General features: G+C 38.9%; 1 protein-coding gene across 1 annotated transcript; it reads right to left on the minus strand.

The window, feature by feature from the left end:
• Positions 1-13,219: 13,219 nt before the first annotated feature.
• prdm8b (PR domain containing 8b) lies at positions 13,220-19,752 on the minus strand. The gene is made up of 4 exons (XM_067572336.1): positions 19,394-19,752; positions 16,336-16,560; positions 15,404-15,635; positions 13,220-15,112 (listed from the first exon to the last, which is right to left on the minus strand). Exons 2-4 carry the CDS (start codon positions 16,552-16,554, stop codon positions 13,854-13,856), a joined length of 1,710 nt encoding a protein of 569 aa, XP_067428437.1. The 5' UTR covers positions 16,555-16,560; positions 19,394-19,752; the 3' UTR covers positions 13,220-13,853.
• Between the last annotated feature and the right edge of the window lie 2,052 nt (positions 19,753-21,804).

Below are 21,804 nucleotides of genomic sequence, written 5' to 3' on the forward strand. Positions count from 1 at the left end.
CTCAGTCATGGTTTACAGTAGGAAAAAGTAGGGAATTCTCTGTTAATCTGTTCCTCAGCTCTTTTCCAGAACAAATTATTTTGACCTTCTAACTCTTCTTAAATAACTGAAAAAATACAGTACATGTCTGCACACCTGAAGGAGCGATAGGTATGTCACAGGGCAGCAAAACTTGAGCAAAAGTAAAAAATCCTTTTTCCTCACTTTCAGCTGGTACATTTATTTACGACTTTTTGGTCTACACCACCTATATCAGGTATATGGACGAGCCTCACACGTCAATATTTGTTATAAATCAGAATTTCATCATACCTAAATAGAACAATAAAACAAAAAACTCTTCATACCCAAAATTAGCACTACAACAACCCCAGACTATCCCAAAGTCAAGGAATCAGAAAAAAAACAGAAAAAAATCTTACAACACCATTTTATCATTAAATTCTGCTGGAATAATCTAAGGAGAGCAGTTTGAAGCTGTAGCTCATTTACTCACAGCAAGTGAGTCCTATGCTGTGTCTCAAATCGCATACTTCTGTACTTACACTTAACATTTTGAGTGCATAAGTGCGTTCACACTGAGAAGTATGGAAAAATGCACTGTGAGTACCCGGATGGTGCACTCAAAACGGTCAAAAAGTTGAGTGTGAAACGTCACTTCTCGCCCTCAATGGTCGCCATCTTGGCTACGTAGCAAAAGGGGAGGGACCACTTTTCAAACTGGAAATGGCGGCCGAGTACAAATGTAAGTTATACATGTGTTCTTTTTAGCACTAAGCACCACTATACTGTTGTCGGATATAAGCCATCAGTATGTTTTTTGGGTTAATTTAGCAGCCTGTAATGATTTGGTAGCGCGAACGATAACGTGAACGCTAACGCTAGCTAATGCTAATTTGTGATCGTCATTTCCGGTAAGTACACAACGGCCGTATTTGATTTGAGACAACACTACCCTGTAGAAATTCGCGCACTACGCCAGTAAGTACATAGTGTACACAGTGTACTACATGAAAGTGTACTAACAGAAGTGATTTGAGACACAGCTCTAGTTACAGTTTTTCTCGATTACTTACACACTACAACTGGGCCTATTAACCAAACATCCCAAACCATAACACCATCTACCAAAAAGACAGACCCATTTCCCAAAACTATAAACAGTATTCCCCTGTTTTCACCCATGTGCTCATTTAGAAAGCTCTGGCATCCAATATCATTAACTAAAGTCATCACAGCTGGAACCCAATTAACACGCAATTCCCCAGGTGGAAACACTAAGAGTCACAATTGTTCACACACCAATCAGAACCTCAGGTTAGATAGATAAAGGATTTTGGAGCAATGGATCCATTGATTTATATTGGTAAATACATGGAAATTATTTTACATTCTTTATCATTTGTGTATTTTTACAGTATGTTTACTTTTTATTAAATTACAGTTTATTTTACTACAGTACATTGAGAAATTTAAAATTTTTGAAAATGTGTTGTGTTTTTACATTGTTTTTATCATGTGAAGAGGTTGCTCTAGAGGAAAACCATAAGCACCATTATTCATTGCAGTAACTGGTTTTTACTGTAGTGTTTGGAATTGATCTCACCAGTGTGTAACGGCTATTTTATAGTGTTTGTGTATTTGATGGGTTTTGTGTGATGTCTGACAGCAAAGTTTGGTTTAGATGTAAGATTACATAGTTTTGAGCTGAGAGTTTGGTTTTAACTTGGAAGTTTGTGATGATGAGTGTGCAGTTAAACATTTGTGTTTAGAGTTTTTAGGAAATGGAGCATAATTTCAAGAAATGTGTCTTGGCAATCGAGAAAAAATTGTGACGTAAGAATTGACTTTATGCAATCTGAAGTCTTTACAGTAGATCTAAAGAAAGACCAGTATCTATCACAGTGAAATCAGCCCTGGGACTTCAGTGCAGACACATAATAGAGAGTAGAGTTATTAATCCAGCAGTGTTCACCCTGGACTTGGTTCTGGTTCCTGCGGAGTCACAGTCCAACTCCTGAGGCTGAGATGGAGACTTGTGACGGTTGGACTTCAGGTGATGAAAAGATCCCTGTGGAGACTTTATTGGAGGTCTTCAGCTCCTTGTGAAAACAGCTGAGAGCAGCTGATCGCAATCCTAAACTTGGAGCTCATCCAGCAGAGAGGAATGGAGCGGAAGCTCGTTTGTATGTTAGTGTGCTTCTGCTGGAATTTGACTTTGTGACATTTGTGCAGCAGAATGTTTAAAATACTTGACATACCATTGTTTGCAGGTTAAAATAGCAATATGATAAACACTTAACAAAAACTCCTTGTCTTAACCGTCCGATCAACTGGAATATAAATAAAGTATTGACCCGTCACTTCATAATGTCCCATTACATCCTCTGGAAATGTGCAAGTTAAAGTAAACAAGAAGCTTTCTCTAGTACGCTAGTAGGCTAATTTATGTGTTTAATATGTGAACAGCCGACTCAGTCTCGTAATAGTAGTGATGAACACAGCAGCAGCTAGACATATAGAATAAATCCCCACATTGTCTTCACGGTCAGCCTGGTCGCTAGAATAAAACGTTGGCATTGTACATATCTGCAAACCACAGAAACATTGAATATCTACATTTCGACACGTGAAATTCGTAGCATATTAACATTTCAACAAAATGTATCATCTCAACATTTCTAAAGTGACGTAGTTCACATGTGATCTTTATGAGTTGATCTTTCCTATATAGAAGGAGGAGGGGCAGGTGGATGGTTAGTAAGTTTCTTGGCAGCGAGTTGGAAATCAGCAGAGAAAACGGTTCCAGACCACCTCGAAACCGAAACCAATGTCCCACTTTCCTGTTTTTAGCGAGACATCAGGACATTTGCAGCCGTTTTTCTGGCGAGAAAACCGTCTTTTTTTAGTGATACTTCGGCCGTTTTTATTTTATTTTTTATTTTTATTTTAACCCAAACCATGATCTTTCCCTAACCCTAACCAAGTGGTCTTTGTGCCTAAACCTAACCAGACCTTAACCACAGTGTTGTCACACCATAAAGCATCATTATTCAACGGATAGAAATGTTAATATGCTACGTTTGTAGAAATGTTGATATGATACATAATTCACGTGTTGAAACATATATATTCAATGTTTCTGTGGTTTACAGAAACGTTCAATGCCAACGTTTTCTTCTGGCGACTGGGTTGTCACAATACAAGTATAAAATGTGTGAGTTTAAACGTATTAACATCTTGCCTTTCTACTTTTTCTTTTCAGATCATTTACTGTAAAGAGACAAGAGATACAGGTCCTCTTACCTTGCGAGGCAGCTGGATTCACGAGATCACGTGAGAATCCATCTTGTCAGGCTTCAAATTTTGCACTTGTGTCCGAACCATCGGTGATCCAGACCAGACCAGCGTCCTATGAGGATTTTCACGTGATCTCGTGAATCCAGCTGCTTCGCAAGGTGATAGACAGATGGTTCATCCAATCACCTTCCAAGTAGTTTTTGAAAGTGTTTGCCCTTTTCCAAACAGTTTGCAATGATGACTTCTGTGTAACAAACCATCTGGTGTGTCAGGTCCTTCTACTGTACCTTCAGATTTAGTCATTTTCTTCTTTTATCTGCAATTGAAGAATTTAAAGGCCCTGCAAAACCGCAACTCTTCTCAAGCTGCAGTCAGACCGTGATCCGCCTGGTGAAATTTACTCACCGTTGTCATTAACCTCGTCACTGTCCTTACACTCACTACAGTCAAACAGCACCTCCTCTTCTCTGCTGGTGGTATTTCTTTGCTGTGCAGTTCAAAAACAAGAATATAAACTAATAATATTTCCAGAGGGTCAGTCCTTCCCCTCTCTTGAACCGGCTGGACTTTGAAGAGCATTGGGATGTCACGAGTCAATGTTCAGATCAGATTGAAAGGGCGGGTCAATTCGTGACCGGAGGCGAATGTGTCTCAACCAGATAGACATTGAACAAGACGCGGTCTGACTACACACTATCAACCTTATTAGTGCCTAACATTGTACCTCATAATTCTCTGTGTAATTCCAACTGCTTTAAACCTGACCAGAGGTCTAATCAGCCAAAGTAACTGAAAACACCTGTGAGAGTGTGCAGCGTCTCTGAGTGATTCTCCTCCTGAAATGTGACTAAAAAACTGGAGTTTTGAGTGTTTCATACTTTCAAATCTCATTGGAGACTCTAAGATACATGGTCAGCAATGTGATGATGTTTTAATTTCTAAAATATTTAGATGAACCTGTTGGAGACGTAAGTATAAAAGAGTTTATGTACATATAGAACATTTCCAGCACTTCCCAATATTTCCTGATGTTTCCCGGTCGCTCCCTGCGTCTAAAGATTTACTTTTAGAGGAATTATGTTTCCAGACTGCCACAGAGCCAAAGTGAAACAGGAGTTTTGAACGGATGCGAGGAAAGACATCTACAATAAATTCTGTGTAGATTTGATCATTTTTCACTCCTCTAACAGATCTACAGGTCACAGGTTTACAAAGACTCCTCTTTGTTCTGTTCCTGTAGTGGTACATCCATTTTTCCCCTCCGAAAATCCCTTCTGAAGATATTTACACATCAGAGTTAGATCTTTTCTCTTTAAGTGGTCCCTGGGTGGCCGGGGGACGGAGGACAGAAGATAAATCTGGTCTGTTTTTACTCACAGGAAGCAGCCAGACTGAGCAACACTGATCTTCACTAATCCATTATCCACCTCTGCATCTGGCCCACCCCTGGGCCTCCATACATCTTCATTTGGACCTTTCACTGGGTCTGATCTTGAACTCCCAGCATGTTTGTAACACACATACACACACAAAAGAAAGACTTGACTGTCCAAGATTAAAGCACATGTCCTTACAGTTTCTTTAATCTTGATTTATTTCTGATTTTGACAAGAAGCAAACATACTTTTTCATTGTTGAGTACGTACTTAAAAATATAACTTTTCAGCGCATTCCTGCTTCACCTAGTTGTACTTAGAGCTGTCCAGTACAATCAGTTACAATCAGAAACTGGAGCAGTTAGAAAGAGAAGAATTTAGAGGAATTTGAGCAATTTAAAGTTAAATGACAATAAAGTGTTTGTCTGCTTATTTCCTGTCCTGTCTGCATTTTGCTACTCGGTTTCCTCTGCTGCCTTTCTTGAACAGCAAGCTAACGTTACTGTAAGGCAGTTGTGATTTACAAAGTCAGCAAATAGACGGACATAAATTTTAAGGATTGCTTCCTGCTGGAGTACAAGGCACACCCTGCTGATTACTGATTGGATATTCATGTTCGAACACTAGTTTGAATTTCAGGGAAACGGTCTGGACTTCACCTCCGGGTTTAGCTGCTGTTCCACTAGCTTCTGTAACTCAATGCAATCTCTGCTGGAGTGTTTCTTTCATCTGTATTTCGGAAAGAGTGAAACATGTTCCTGTGGTTTACATATTTTAAGATAAAATCTACTTAAGCACTTATGATTTTAACAAAGTTAAATTACAGACAGATTTATTTCCATCCAAAAAACTACAGCTCCCCTGAAATATGTTCAGCATTTTTCCAGCACTGTACAAACTAAAAGTCATGAGGACCATTTCTTCCTCGTCCCTCCTCAGTGCTGCCTGATATGTGACAGCAAACTTAACCACACAGGTATCGTTAGCTAACAATAGTCACTCACATAAAACCTGCCCGCTGGTTCTTCTCACAAACCTACCTCGTTTTTTTTTTTTGCCAGTGGCTGGTTTTTCTTCTCATTCTTACCTAGCAGGCTCAAAATTAGAGCTGTGGTCCGTCACATGCAGATTTCAACTCTCTGTCAAAACTAATATTGAGATCCTTATTAATTATTGAGCTTGGCCCAATTTGGCTGCTCTTCATTTCAAGGTGGCTATCAAAACTTAATATATACAGTATGCAACTTCACATTAAATTTGAGGGAACTTTTTCTTTATTTCAGTATTTCAATCTAATGCCACTGAAATATTGTACCTTTTAATTCACTACATTTGTTAATAAATATTGTACTTTTATGGGCTTAGTGAGATCACTACCACCACTACCATTTTGCTGATGATGATTCTGCACTTTTACTACAAAAAGAATTGAATGCAAGACTTTTATAATGCTGAATTTTTATAAAGTTGTACTTGAAAACGATCTGAGTACTTCACCCACTACTGCCTGCCTTTGCCTCTCTTAGCAGGAGTGTAATTAAACAAGGTTTTAAATGACATGCACACTTCAGCTGTAGAAATAACCACTTCCGTCTAGTTTTACTCTGCATTTCCTCTGCGGTCTCTGAAGAGATGGGGGGTGTTTTTGTACGTATGTGTATACTGTATGTGTGGGTCGGCTTGTTGTGAGCTTAAAGCGGACGGCTGTCGGTTGTAAATAAGTTAAATGTCCTCTGCCGTTTTAGCTGTCGGTCTGGAAACACGGGCTCACAGTGGGCCAAATCTCAACTTGAGCCCTGCCAGGCGAAGAGTTGTCCGGCGCTCCGGTCATTACTGTGAATGATAAAGTTGGGTTGACTTTCATAACATGAAGAGGGGGAGAGAAGTCGAAGGGAGGGAGGGACAACATGCCTGCCTCGCCTCCAAGAAAACTGTATGCCATAGCTGTTATGGAGATGTACTTCAAAAGTAGAGAGGAGGGGGCTCAGCAGTGGAATGTGTAACAAAGTAATTCGACCACATTCAAAGTCATCAGCTCCTGCTGCGTGAAGCTCAGTCACTACATCATGGATGTCAAACTGTGACTGAGATATCCAACATGTGCAAAAAAAAAAAAAAATTTACAAAACAAATTAAAGCACAAAATTAGAAAAATATATATGAGCATGAATGTTCATTCTTCACCTTGGGAACTATAATGCTATAAATTATGTAAATTTAAAGATAATATATACTGTATTTTAGTATAGGATTTAATGGACTCTGTGTTACTGAATTGTTATATAACATATATAACAATTCATATATATTATAAGTTACAGACTTATCTCTATGAAATGTATATGACTTTGTAATAAAGCTCTTAAAATGCAACTCAACTTTGAAAAATAATCAAAATATTTGAAGCTAAAGTGAAATCACGACTTATGATTGTTTATATTTTTACATATGAATTAGGATCAGTTTTTATTATTAAATAAAACATAATTTTTGCTATGTTGCCTGATGTTTATACATGCACATACAGACTTGTATTCATTTTGCAAATAAGGTTTTAATTATTTGCTGATCATTACAAAACAATTCTTACTGTATTGTGCTTGTGTTTAACAAAATTTTATATGGGTGCATCCGTGAAGTAGTTTTTGTTAATTTTTTTTTACAAAGTTTAATAAAATTTAACAAATACTGCTTCATGTGCTATAAATTAATTCAGAAATTCAATATTTTACATCTATAAAACTGAATAATATTGATTGTAACTTAATTTATAATTGAATACTTTATCAATAACTCAACTTATAAAGACTTACATTTCTGTTACCCACTGGCTTTACTTAAATTTAAAAAAAATAAATGAAAGAAAGAAATTAATTCTGTATAAGTTTGACAAACACTCGATTGCCAGTTTATTAGTTACACCAAACTAAAACTAATGCAGTCTTAAGTTTAAGAACATGCTGATCCTGGCTGCACATATCGAGGGTTGTTTAGAGACATTTATGTGGCATTTTCTTTTAAACTTGTGCGGATGTTGAGTTTACTGCTCGTGTGTTGGATCGGTTTGATTTGAGAGGTTTGTGGGTCATTATCTCTGCGGGCGTCTGGGACCTGCGTACACCTGCAGAGAGGTTTAAGTGTATTTTCGGAGGACAGTAATTCCAGCCATATACAACAGCCCTGCAATAAATCTTATATTGCATTACATTATAACCCCCATGAAGGTATATGTGTATATATATACATATACACATAGAAGAGAGACATTGAAACACTCAGGAGAATTTGGCAGCAGAAGTGACACTAAATCTTATAAACAGTAAAGAAAAAAAGGCAGACAAAAGGGCATTACTATAAGTTCATATCACCATGAATGTACTGCATTGGTTTACAAAAAAGCTATTATACATTTGTCCTTTAATTTTCAGTGAACCCGCGCTGCATCTGTTCGACATCTACGCTCTTCTCCACAAGGCAGAAAAGTATACGAGGCTGAGAGACAGGTGTAACCTAAATATCTAACCAGCAGAGTCTTCGCCTTCACCACAATGTGAAGAATCCAAGACTGAGACGTGTGCCGAAGACAGGTAGGACTCCCAGAGGGAGAGGCACTCCGTCACAGGCATGTGGACGCACAGGGATCATCTCAGAGGGGACATGATGTGTAAATTTGTCCCTGTCAGCGGACCTGTAGATTGAGTGCATTGTGGGTCAGAAATAGTGCAAGTGCACAGGGGACGATGCTGTTTGTGTATATTTAGACCTTCAAAAAATAATGATGTGACAGCGATATCCTAATCAGACAGCAGCAGGAGGAGCTGGCCCTGTGTAAACCCTTGATTATGACTTTAAAACAGATTGCGAGTCTTGCGAGCAGGGCTGCAGGCCAAGACTCTGTCGCTGTGTGAAATCGATACTTTTGATCTAAACTTTTCTTTCACAGCCTTGTTAACTCACTGTCTCAACCCTCTGTCTGCACAGGGCACCTCTGTTTGGAGCTCACAGCACTGAACAGATGCTTTAGTCACAACTTATGGTCGGTGGCTCGTACTGTGTTGAAACACCATTTTTGAAAAGTTCCACTTGTACTTGGCAGCGTAAATGTTGAAAACATGTTAAAACATCAACAGAACGTCTACTGAAAGTAAAGCTGGATTTATACTTGAATTTGGAGTATACAGAATTGGGGAAGCAGTATTTTAACATCTCTCTCAAGCTCTCTTTTTCCATTTTTCATCACTTCTTGTGTGTGAAATTAAACATATATAGCAGAGTGAACTCACTTAATTTTTAGGACATGGAGAAACTACTAACAGTAATTGTTGGCAGCGATGAAATGCCTCCAGGAACATCCTGAAGTATTAAATCAAACATGTTGCTTTCTCTTTAACTTTAAAGTCCACCTCTGCTCAAAAATGTGTTTTGTTTTATTGTTACTTCAGTTGGATGTTTGAGCTTCACTCTGAAGAATCTGCTGAAAGTGGAAAGTTTCTCTGTGCTCAACTTAAATCTGATGTTTAAGATGTGTACCCATGAGCATGATTTGTGACCTCGCAGCTAGTTTGTGGTCCAGTATTTAATTAACACAAGTGTGATGTGGAAACTTGACGCCACCAGCGCACCAACACTGAGAATAGACTTCAAGTCGGTCCTAAAACAACAGTCAGGAGCCCAAATTAACACTTAATCTTTCCTCCTGTTCATACTGACATCATTAAGAGATCCTGTCCTAATGTGCTTCCGATATAAATACAGCATGGTTCTGCTCTGTATGAAAAGTGTCATGAGATAACTTGACACAACATCTTTCAGTGCAAAAATGTATTTAAAAGTTTATCTGAAGTTAATATGAAACCTCAGCTGTCCAAATGAGTCAAATAAAGCGGATATCTTTAAGTCTCTTTAGTGCCAAATTCCCAGTTTTTGTTGCCATCTTTCCACTGCAGCTCAACAGGGAAACAGTGTCAAAGGAAACGCAACGAGTGTTTAACAAAATTTTATTCTAAAAAGAAAATAATCTGGTTTAACGTGGCTTTAGGCACCTGATTATTATTTTTGGACAGCAACCTATCCTTTAAAACATGTCTGTGGGGGATCTTTAAGTTTCACATTAGCAGCAGCTTTGCAATTTGACTGACGTCCTCCTGCACATACGGTATCTTCTATCATTTCCTGTCCTAGTATCTCGGGTTGGTGTCGTGATTCTTGAGCCTACCCAAAAAAAAGTCACTGGTTTAAATCCGGCGACCACAATACATCCTGTCAAAGTATACTTTAGTAAGACACTGAATCCCTCTGAAATCCCTCTACCTGCTTGCTCACTTCCCTGCTAGCCAGGCCCGGATGACAAGCGTCAGCTAAATGCCTGAAATGTAAAAATGTAGTGTGACTGGGGTGGAGGGCCAAATGGAAGTGCCAGCTTAGCGGAGATATAAACTGTCCCACGCCGCTCCGTGCTGAGTGATGCAGTGACAAATGTGTTGGCGGTGGGGGTGGTGGGAGGGGTTGGGGCACAAGAGGGACGATGACACAAGCAGCAAAGCATGAGGGCACTAAATATCACTGGTTTGTGTGTGTGTGTGTGTGTGTGTGTGGGGAGAGAAGGGCGATAGTTAGCGATGCCTCCCTCTCCCGTCGATCACATGCCTTCGTGGTGAGATTGACCTGTTTGGATTGCTGACATGGGAGGCGTGTGTTGATGTGAGATGAGATGTAATGTGTGGACATGTGCACCGGTGCTGTAATTTATCATCATGTGAGCGTCACGCCGTCACACCGCAACTGTTGATGTTCAGCTCTCCTCTCAACCTCGACCTCTTTATGTGGTTTTTTTATCTCCTGCTAGCAAGTCTCGCCACATTCACACTGCAGCTCGGTGTGCTCCTGATTAAAATTAAAGGGTCAGTTCATCAGCTGTCAAGCAAGTCTGAGGGGAAAATAAAATTTACCTCAAATCCAAGTGTGAACTTATTTAAACTGTTGATTATTTGATCAGGTTTCAGAAAGCTTAAGAGTCTGTAGGCTTAGCTCACTGTTAGTTGACTTGAAGTTTTTTATGTACACAGGCTTGTACCTTTGACTTGTTATCAAAATAACTGGACACTTGCTCATCTTTTTGGTACTGATGATTCAACTGAGAGAGTTTCATGTACATCCAGAACTTATAGAAGCTCCATCTGTCAGTCACCTCACGTTGGACTAGTTATTTCTGGAGACCTGCACAACTGAAATAACTCCCACATTGCTATTCTATACAATGAAGGGGAAACATTAACAGCAATGTATCGTTTGCTCTTTAACAACACAGTTAGTGGGAAATACTGCATTAGGATAAAGACATTGTTTGTGCATGAATTTTCATTTTAAATTCCGGGCAAATAAAACTGAACACAAACAGTGAGAGGAAAAATTGGTTGAACTGACCCTTTAAATTCACTCATTTACTTTGGCAGAGCAAATAAAGTAATCTGAGGAGAAACTGTTGTTGAATTTTTGAGTTTTTGGATGTGCAGCTTTAAATATCCTTTTGAAATATACTGAAGGAACTACGGCTGTGACCTTTGACCTTAATGTCGGTTGCTGTTAATGTTGTATCTTATGTTTAAGGGAGTCGATCCGTATTGTTAAAATATGAATAATAAATATCCGCTGCGTGTGAGACATCATCATTCAGTCCTCACAGGTCAAGGTAATATTGCTTATATAATAGTACTATAATGATGCATATATTGTCTGTGGTGTTTATAGTGACATCATCACACAACGTATTATTTTAAATTGTCCTAGCTCTTCTTTAATTATATATATATTTATATATATCAGTAATGTTCACACAGGAGCTTGGGGTTATTTATTTATTTATGTATCAGTATTTATCATAATTAAGTGTATTTCTTCTTTAAAAAGAGTGTCACATGTTGATTCTGACATTTATCTGTTGTATCATATCCTGTATTTCACTCATATCCTTGTCAGATTTATTATAAGGAAACCATATTGTTTTTTTCTCTCATTGCACAATATTGTTTTGAAATATAAAACTTGAGCATATTGGTTTCAGTAAAAAAGAGTCACCTGATAATGAACTCAGAGTCTTCGCTCAATAACGTCTTGATTCATGTAGTTTACATGTCGACCACTTGATGGCGCTGTTGAACCATTTTCCACATTTGCTTTTTGGTTTCTGTCCTGAAATGTTCTCCAGTTCTTTTTTTTTTTTTTTTTTTTTTTTAAAAAGAAACCTTTAATCATGTCATTATATCATTAGCAGTAAATGGTGATTATTGATCCGCAGACTTGTATCAGTCTGTGTTGTTTATAGAAAATATTTGAACATGTTTGCATTTCATTTGAGAGCTTTAACAAATGAAGCTCAAAGAGGTCTGCTAGATTATTGATCTTTATATTTCTTACGGGCTGTGCAGATCTATAGGTTTATATTTACTCTCTACAGGTTGGAGGAGTTTGTGAACCGGAAAGATAAATATGACAAATCAATTGATTTCTTAGAGGGTGATGTATTATATTTAGTGTACCGATTTTCTTTAATTTTATGACTTTTTATGTTGCATGTGCTTTTTTTTTTTTTTTTTACAAAGACAAAATACTCAAATATACTCAGAAATGAATCTCAAATGCAGACGTACGTATGTATTTTATTACGTAAAGAATTAAGCTTCATACAGTCTCCCTGATTATCCGACACATTTATTTCTGTATTTTATTCTTTGCCACAGAAACTGGACATCTGAGCGACATCAGAAATAATTCTCTCGTCTTTTTTAAAGCTTTTTTCATGAGAAACAGATGTCCGTATCGTGTATTTTAAACAAGAAACTGTGGCATTGAATGGGAATGTTTTTTTTTCCTTAATAAATTAAAATGAAACGACCTCTCAGGGGAAAACTTCAATAATGATATTTATGCAGTTTTTATGCAATGGCCATTTATGCGGTCGACGTTTAATAAAGACGTCCCTCAGTAATAATACTACTTAATAATATTACCACCACTACTACTACTACTACTACTACTACTACTAATACTAATACTACTAATACTAATAATAATTATAATAATAATGATAATAATAATAATAATTATGACCAGTGATATTCAGTGTTCCTGGACATATTTTCTATCGTAAAAAGATGAATCATAATAACCATAAATTCACTTTACAAGCTACTACATGATTTATTTGTATTAAACTATATATATGTGTCTGCAATATATAATAATAGTATTTTATTAAGACTGAAGACTGACACTGAAAAAAGCTAATATAAAATCTGAAAAAACGTTAAAAAAAAAATATATATATATATATATATATATATGTGTGTGTGTGTGTATATTTGTATATATTATTTTATATTAATGAAATGTAATGCATATTTTGTTTCATAAATGTAAAATGTAGACAGATACATTTACATTTATGTATAGATATAATGAATCAAGGAATTATATTTTTGAGTTGTAGTAAAAAAAAACAAAAAAACAAGAAGGACACAGTTGAAAATAAAGCTATTTTATTGTCAATGCATTCAACATGATTAGATAAACTATCAAGTAGTAAATTTCCGCAAAAGGAAGAAACACTGAAACTATTCCCCACTGACACAAAATATTACACTTTGTATTTCAAATAAAACAAATTATTTACATTGTAATGTATAGACTGCATCTTAAATCAATATTATTTAATATTACATGCACTCTGAAATATAGTCTGACATAATTTCCCCAATTTGTGTCCATATTCATTATAGACAGGAAAAAAAAAAACTTGCTGCGTTGTAAACCATGATGTGTGACTACATTGGTATTTCTTCACTATATTTGTATTTATATGATATAAAATACAACTTACTGTACATTTACACATATTTAAATCATCCCTTATTCTCAAACTTTTAAGTGCTTCTTAAATAGATTCATTTTTGAAGTCAAAACGCATTTGCATACACCCAAAACATGACATTTTGTACAGGGCAGAAAAAGTAAACAGACCAAAAAAAGGAATTCAAAGATTATAGTCCAAAGTGAAAACAAGTGCAAGGGGTGTTTTTGTATTTTTAAGTGGCCGATCTCCAGTCGGAGTGCTTAAATCCAGGCAGGGTCACAATCCCTCCTTGTTCAACAAAAAGTTCCTCCCTTGTCTGTCTTTAAAAGTCAGTTATGGGAGGTCATGTGACGTGACAGGTGATGCCGCTCCCGGAAGGACTCGTTGCAAATGGGGCACTTGAGTTTCTCCTCGCGTCGCCGCTTGACCAGAGGCTCCATGGCGTACTCCTTTTTGTGGTGGGATCGCATGTGGTAAACCAAGTCCGAGGTCATGCGGAAAGAGGCGTTGCACTTGGCGCACCAGTTCTGCGCTGGCAGGCAGAGGGAGGTGAAGGAAGGTGGAAGGAGGGTGAGCGCCGAGGGCATCTGAAGCTGGATAGGCCCAGAGTTCTTGGGCCAGAAGGCAGTGGCGTATACGAAGGGGTTCTGCTTAGCCATGCCGCCCGGCACAGGACAGTTGGCGCCCAGTTCCGCGCCTTGCAGCTTAGCGGCAAGGTGGTCAGCTTGGTAGAGTCTGTTGGAGGAGATGGTGTCGCCCACTGCTGGGTGGCAGTCCAGCAGCTTGGGTGGCATCACCAGCGGTGAGATCTGGGAGAAGGAGGAGCGAGATGGCTGGCTGAAGGCGCTCTTCCTGTCTCCACTGCCGCCGCTGCCCTGCTGCCCCACGGAGGTGAAAGCACTACCCACGGGCGAGGTTTGGGGTGGCTGAGTCTCCGACAGCACCTGCCTGATGTTGAGGTGCTTCTCTGAAGGATTGCTGCTGGGACGACCACCATCTTTGTTTTCAGAGTTGGAGCTCTGAGTTTTGTTGCAGCCGTGGTGTTTGAGGCTCTGGGACGACTTCTTGACTTCGGTGAAGGCGCTGCGCTTGCTTTCACCGAGTTCTGTGGAGCCCGAAGAGGAGAAAGACCTGTGGTTGTCATCCAGGCCATACACTCCTCTGTAGTTCTGCGCAGACGTTGCTAGCTCATCTTTAGACTTGGACTGTGGAAGGCTGGGCCCTCGGCACTCCCTGTCCTCTATTTCCGAGAACTTCCTCTTCCCCGAGGTCTCGCTGCAGATCTCAGCCTCCTTGTCGCTTGGCGGGCTGGTCCGGTTGTTCTCTAGATCCCTAGCCAGGTTGTGAAAGTCTGTGGAGGGTTTGCTGCTGTCCTGAGAGCTGCTGAAGCCCTCGGAGCGGCCCAGCTTCGGGCTGGTCCTGGTAGGGGTTGTGTTTGGTCGCTCTGTGCTGCTCTCCTTGCTGGACTCCTCGTCGGCCCCCGTGATGCTCTGCAGTCTTTTGGTGCAACGGAACCGGAGATGGGCCAAGAATGGAAACTCAAACTGGAACCGCTGGCTGCAGTCCGGACAGGAGTGGTGGGACGAACCTTTGAAGAAGAGAAACAAAAATTAGACCTCATAAAAAGAGACTCTGCAAAACTATCCTGCTTAAGTGTGGTGTCTAATATTTCAAGGGGGAATGGCTTCGTACTGTACTTTACACTTACAGAAATTAATGAAATTTCTCCTTGTAGCATCATTGTACTTAGATATTCAATAATGCAGAAATTACATCCCAAATTTAGCAATAAAGAAAACAATTCCAGAGCAAGAACACATTTCCAAAGAAGTTGCAGAGCTAAAACTCTGCTGTCCAGTGAGGATTTCAGTTGACTCACCTTTGCTTTTGGCGGGCGCTCTGCTGGAGCTGAGCAGCAGCAGGTCGATGAGGTCTTTGCCGTACCAGACCAGCAGCTCCTCGTCCTTCTCGATCCGGCGGAGCGAGCGGTAGAAGAGCTGGCCGTTCTTCACGTACGCCTCCAGGTTCTGTTCTTCTTTGTCCCGGGCGGACTGGACCAGCCGCAGCCACATCAAGCCCTCTGAGGTGCTGTTGGCTGCTGAGGTGTCCACCTGTACAACACATACACACATCCGGAGTTATTACTTCATTTCATATTGTCATGCACAGTAGAAAATCTGCATTTGAGGCTCATATTCTGCTTCAAAACCTGATAATTTACTATAGTGAAATGTTGCCAGTTTAGAAAGACTTAATTGAGAGAGATAATCTCACTCAGCTGCTTCAATTTCAGACCAGATATTCATTTCTAGAAACAAATGTCGAGAAAATGATCTTGAAACAAGGTAGTGAGACATTTCACTGTAATTTACAATCGGAAGCTTTTTTTTTTTTAAATTAGTACATTTTCAGTAGAAAACTAGCAGATTTCTTCCCCTTTTGGAGAAAATAACAGAATAATTTTCATAATTCAATACAGGATTACTTGTTAAGATGGGACATTGTTGCAGTCCAGAGTGAAAAGCCATATTTCTTTTTTTTCAATTTTATGGAAGACTGAAAAAACATGGCTTATTTGTATATTGCTTTTCATGGTGGGGAATATTTTAAAAATCCAAAAAAAGGGTCTTTTGTTATACTATTTTTGGAGCTGCACAGCCAGAAAAACATACAAATGTTTAACTTATATTTGATAATTCAAAGAATGGGTAAAACTACAGGGCTAATTAAAAAAAAATGCTGGAGTCTGTATTAAAAAGAAAATGTGGCAAATGTTTTGTTTTGATACATAAATGAATAAACTGTGCTTACCCTGAAGATGTAAGGTGCTGTGCGTTTGTCGGTGGATTTCAGAGCTATGAAGGCGATGCTGTCGTACAGCGACGTGTGGCTCAACACACAAGGCCCGAAAATGGCGTTTTCTGGGATGTCACATGTGGTGTAGACGCTGGTGAAAATGTCCGTGAGACACTGCTGGACCGCTTTGGCGTCCCCATCCCACACCAACTTCTGAGAGCTGGACTCCTCCATTTCACACTGCGGAGACACGGAGAGACATCAGAGATCAGCTGATGAATAAAACTACCACAAAAATACAATAAATCACTTATTTTACATTAAAATAATAAATGTTGCCTTTGTATCCCAATACATTATTCACTTTACATTTTTTTAAAGCGAAAATACACTATAAATTTCAACGCAAACCCGTGTAAATTGGTTGTTTGGTGGTTTTATCCTCCGCTGTCCCTGCTGATAGGAAATAAATCTCTTCCTAGACAGATTGGACAAACCAGCTGTCAAGGGCGTCGTTTTGGGGCCCGTTTTTTTTTTTTTTTTTTTTTTTTTTGTGGCCAGCCTTTCTAATTAATTCAAACCTCGTATTAAGTTCATGATGACGGCATCACCTTCAGCCATTGATCCATTGATTATACGGTTTCCCAATGTTGTCAATTATATAAGAATTTTTTTTTTTTAAAAAGCTAAAAAACCCATAACTGACTAAACATAATAGACAAATAATAATACAAAACACATTATTATTGTTATTATTATCCTATTTTTATCATTATCATTATTATTATTATTATTATTATTATTAATAATAGTAGTAGTAGTAGTAGTAGTAGTAGTAGTAATGGTAGTAATAGTAGTAGTATTAACAATAATAATAGTAGTAGTAGTAGCAGTAATATTAATAAATACAATAACAATAATATCTAGGCTCTCATCACACATTTTATAAAATGTTCTTTCTTTTTTTATTATTTTTTGATTGACAAATGATTGATTTAATATAAATTGTCTGTCTGTCTTAATTATTAATGTAAGTATTAGCGTTAGTATTAATAGTAGTATTAGTGGGCCTCTATATGGATTCCTTAAACCCTGTAAATTTAAGTGTATTTGATATGAAAAAAACGAGAAATTCCTATAGTATTCGTTTACTATTTTTAAACTCTGTAGTCCTCAAGAGCGCGAGTATTTAATAGTATTTTATAGTATTTTTATTATCTATCCTGTAAATGTAATATTCCTTTAATATTACGGGTTTATAGGTTTGGTGTGACATGTTTATTTGTCTAAAGTCGTATTATAAAATCACTACAGGATGTTTAATCTTTGAGGAAAAAAAGGGAATTGGGGGAAAGAAAAAAAAAAACCTCCCAGTAGGAGCTGCTGAGGTCCGTCCATGTCCAATGGAGAGAGCATGTCCAATGGGTTTCAAGTGGACTGTCAAAGTCAGTGATTTCATGTCAGCCAACCTTTCTCTCCTTTCTACAAGCGGCAGCGTATGTCGCCTCATTACCATAATCCACCACTTTCCCCTCTGAGACTGTAATTAAAGCAGCACGACCAGTTAATTATTTCTTTTCTCCCTTTTCTAACCTCTGAATGTGTGTTTAGACGGCTGCGGCTCCCCCTCACTCCTTCCCCTCCTCCCTCATCCTCCGCCGTTAAACACAAACCTGCACCTCATACACACACTTGTTCAGCCGTAAACTGGACTCACTCGGCTGCCCAAAAAAACATGGAAAAATAACGGAATAATATATTTTAAAAAAATCAAATATAAAACACACAAAGCCTTCAGAAAGCTCTGCTCTCATCAGGAAAATTATGCATTTCCTAAAAAGTGTTTCCTAGAATATCAAAATGATCATAATTAAGATTTATTGTTGCAAAAACTATTTTCTACATTTGACAAAACAAAGATTTATTTCTCTTCACTGGTGCTTTCCAGTATTAACAGCCAGTAGGCCTGTTATTATGGCCAACTGATCTTAACATTTAATTCTTCTCTGAACTATTTATAACACGTAATAAATCGCTACGAACCACTGAAACTAGTTATGTCATGACACGTGTAGTGCAACAAAAACTAAGCTATTTATTAGAAATATACAATTAAAGACTAAAGAAATCCACAGTTGGGAAAAAAAAAAGTTTTTCTTCTTCAAAATCCTGAAAGCAACGTGGCTTTCGCTCATCTCAGCGAACAAATTCAAACAGGCTGATATTAATAACTGCACTAATAAGAATGATGAGTAACTGGAACAGATGAGTTATCGTCTTTTCATCTTCAATATCGGCTGCTTTTTGTAGCTGCACTCGCTGAAAAACATTGGCTCTCTTTTGGGTTCTGGCTTTAATTTTACCTTTCTGATTTGTGAAATAAAAAGGGGAAAAAACAGCTTAAATAACCCGTAATTATTCTTAATAAATGTCTTTTTATTAAATCCTGCTGATTGGGAACATTTCATATCTTCCTAAAAGGCTCAACAGCAGCAGGGAGGTTGTGTGTTTGCGCACGGTGCCTCTCCAAAGCGGCTCTCAGCGCTGCGCTACGAACCTAAAGAATTTCCGGTACCATACAGACCGTCTTTGTGTTCAGAGCATCAGAAAGGGTCGCTTCACGAGGAAGAAACGCACACAAATATATCCAGTGAAGGGTATGTATCATGCAGGCTCAAACAAGAAAAAAAGAGAGATAAAAGCGGAATGTTTGCACATCCACAAACTGGAGGAAAGCTGCAGCCACCCTCCCGTGCAAACCCCACTGCGGGTGGGGTGGTGGTGGGGGGGCGAGCAGAAATGAGGGGGGGAGTAGGGGGGGTGTTTAACCCATCTGCTAAAGCCGTGCCAGGCTGAAAACTGTCCTAAATCAGCGCTGTGACTGAATTGCGGGTTTTGTTCGCGGTGCTGAAACATCTGCGGTTTGGGAATCTTTTTTTTTTCTTTCTGCGCCGCTTTCAGCGCCTGCAGGATGTGTGGCTACATGTGCCGCTCAAAACAAACCCAGAAAACCAGCCCCGTCTTCCTCTAAAACTACCCAAACCACACCAGCTTTGCATTTCACAAAACCTACCTTTCCGTGGAGAAGAAGAAACAATAATCCACAAACGAATTGCGAGCGATGCTGCGAAGCAAAAACCCCGGAAAAAAAAGAGAGAAGCCCCGAAAACAAGCAAGGGGGGATGCGGTGGCGGTGATGGAGGTGATGGAGATGGTGATGCGCTCCCGGTCTGGTCCGTAGTGTCAGTACATATCCCCCCCGGTGTGGTGAAAGTGACAGTGCTGCTGCTGCTGCTGCTGCAGATACTCGCCGACACTGGGAGTGACCGAGCAGGGTAGAGAGAGCTGGAAGGATAAAGGGAGACAGAAAGAGAGAGAGAGGCGTGCAGATGGGGCCCGATGCTCTGGCTGACTGGCACACCGACACACACTTTTTGTTTGCGGCACATAATCTACCCAATGAGGCGTGTCACTCTCCGTCTCCTCCCTTTAACTCTTCACTGGCCGACTGTCATTTGATGCGATTTATGGACGTGCAGAGGGATAAAGACCCCCCCCTCCTCCACCACCACCACTACCACCACCACCACCACCACCACACCCCCCCATTATTATTGTAATTCTAATCACAATAGTTGGTGGTCGTATTAGAATAAAGTGACATTTTTAAGTGGTCGGATGTTGGAAAAAGTGAGGAATTAAAGTGCAATTTCAGCTGGATGGGATTCAAAACCAAAATATTTTTCATTTCATATTATTATTATTATTATCATTATTATTATTATTATTATTATTATTAGGTCAATTATAGTAGTCATAAAGTCTAACTTTAAACCCGAAATGAACCTTGTTCCTAGCTGCCTTTACGCACAGTGACAGTCGAGATGTATTTAAATGTGTGCTGAGTAAACGGGCTTCCTTTGTGGTTTTGTCTCAAGTACTTATTGGTCTTGCACACCCCGATCAGGCAGCACTGGGGTACCGTGAGCTCCCGCCGGCTCCCCCGCCGTGACAGCCGGCTCTACATGCGGCCGGAGCGGCTGAGCATCCCGGGTAGTCACACGGCAGGACCGCTGCTGCTGCTGCTGCCGCTGCTGCTGTCTGTCTGTACTGTGTTCAGGCTCATTTAGGGGGCGCCAGTGTATAATTTGCACATTTGGTTGAACGTCTGATATTGTTTGAAGGAAAGAAAAGAGAGCTTCAGGTCAGGTGCAGCTCAGTACAGATGTAGGATAAACTACGTTTATCTTTACAAGCAGGCATCTCTGCACACTGCAGTGCTTTGAGTTCATGACTTATAATGAGTTTTAAAGATGTTAATAAGTATTCAAACACACACACACACACACACACACACAAACTGAGGATATTAAACAGAATAAGAAACACGTTTAGCTCACTAATGGATCTGACAACTGCCCACAAATGTTTTTTTTTTTAATCAAGTAAGAATAATTAAAGATTTCTGGCTTGTTATGTGTTTATAGAGGCCTTTTCTCTAATAATAAATCCAACAATGTGCAAATAAATCTGACAGCTTTATATTAGAAAAAAAAAAGCAATGCTACCCGGTCACTGATCTTCTTATTGGTAAAAGTTTATAAACATTAACTTCCTTCTAGCTGTTTATTTCTGAAAATTGTAAAATTTGACAAATATATACTGCACTAAAACCATAATGCAGAATTACTACATTAAATACTACATTCAACTGAATGAACTTATTGTCTGAGTTTGATAAATGTTGATACAATAAGTAAGAATTGTGCAGGTTAGAGAGTACAGAGGACAAGTTTTTATGAAAAATATATATTGAAAAACAAATTGGCAAGAAGCAAAGGCCAAGAGGAGAACTGGCTTTTATGTTTCTGCATACATTTTTAATATAATACATGTCCAGACAGGTCAAAGGTCACAGTCAGATACAGAACAGCAGGGATACAGTGATGCTCACAGACCAACAAACACTTCTTCTTCTGTTGAAAGAAAAAAGAAGCTGAATGGTGACACCAGCCATTATGCTTTCATCTAAAAAAAAAAAAAAAGATAAAAAAATTTAAAATAATGTGTATATTATATTCAGGTGCAGGTCAAAATAGGCAGATTCAGTGAGAGCTGTCATTGTTTTGCCTTTTTCTGTTTGATTCAGCATTTCTTTAATGGTGTAAGTTGCTTGTCTTGATACTTTTGCATCACCTTCAGTGAGATACTACATCTTCAGACAGAGAGACTTAACCTCACATATTGTCTTTTGAAAATTCCAGAAAAATATGGCAGTCGCTTTTGAAATCGCAGCATGTGACAACAATCCGTATACTGTTCATAAAAACTTCCTGCCTCCAGAGATGACACAAGTAAATCTGAGGGGAAGCGCAGATCAGCTGACGTGGACGGGACGGTCAGTGTTGTGCATCCAACATTTTGGAAGAGGAGGAATAAATTCACACAAAACACACTCACAGTAAAAACTCATGAAGGATAAAA

Source organism: Thunnus thynnus, chromosome 2 (assembly GCF_963924715.1).
Source record: "Thunnus thynnus chromosome 2, fThuThy2.1, whole genome shotgun sequence".
Classification (NCBI taxonomy): Eukaryota; Metazoa; Chordata; class Actinopteri; order Scombriformes; family Scombridae; genus Thunnus; species Thunnus thynnus.

Bases quoted from the DNA above. Each gene is read 5' to 3' on its own strand.
- prdm8b (XM_067572336.1), bottom strand. From the start codon at position 16,554: ATGGAGGAGTCCAGCTCTCAGAAGTTGGTGTGGGATGGGGACGCCAAA. The intron at 15,636-16,335 runs GTAAGCACAGTT...TGTGTTGTACAG, and splicing joins CAGCACCTTACATCTTCAGG to GTGGACACCTCAGCAGCCAA. The intron at 15,113-15,403 runs GTGAGTCAACTG...TCTTCTTCAAAG, and splicing joins AGCGCCCGCCAAAAGCAAAG to GTTCGTCCCACCACTCCTGT.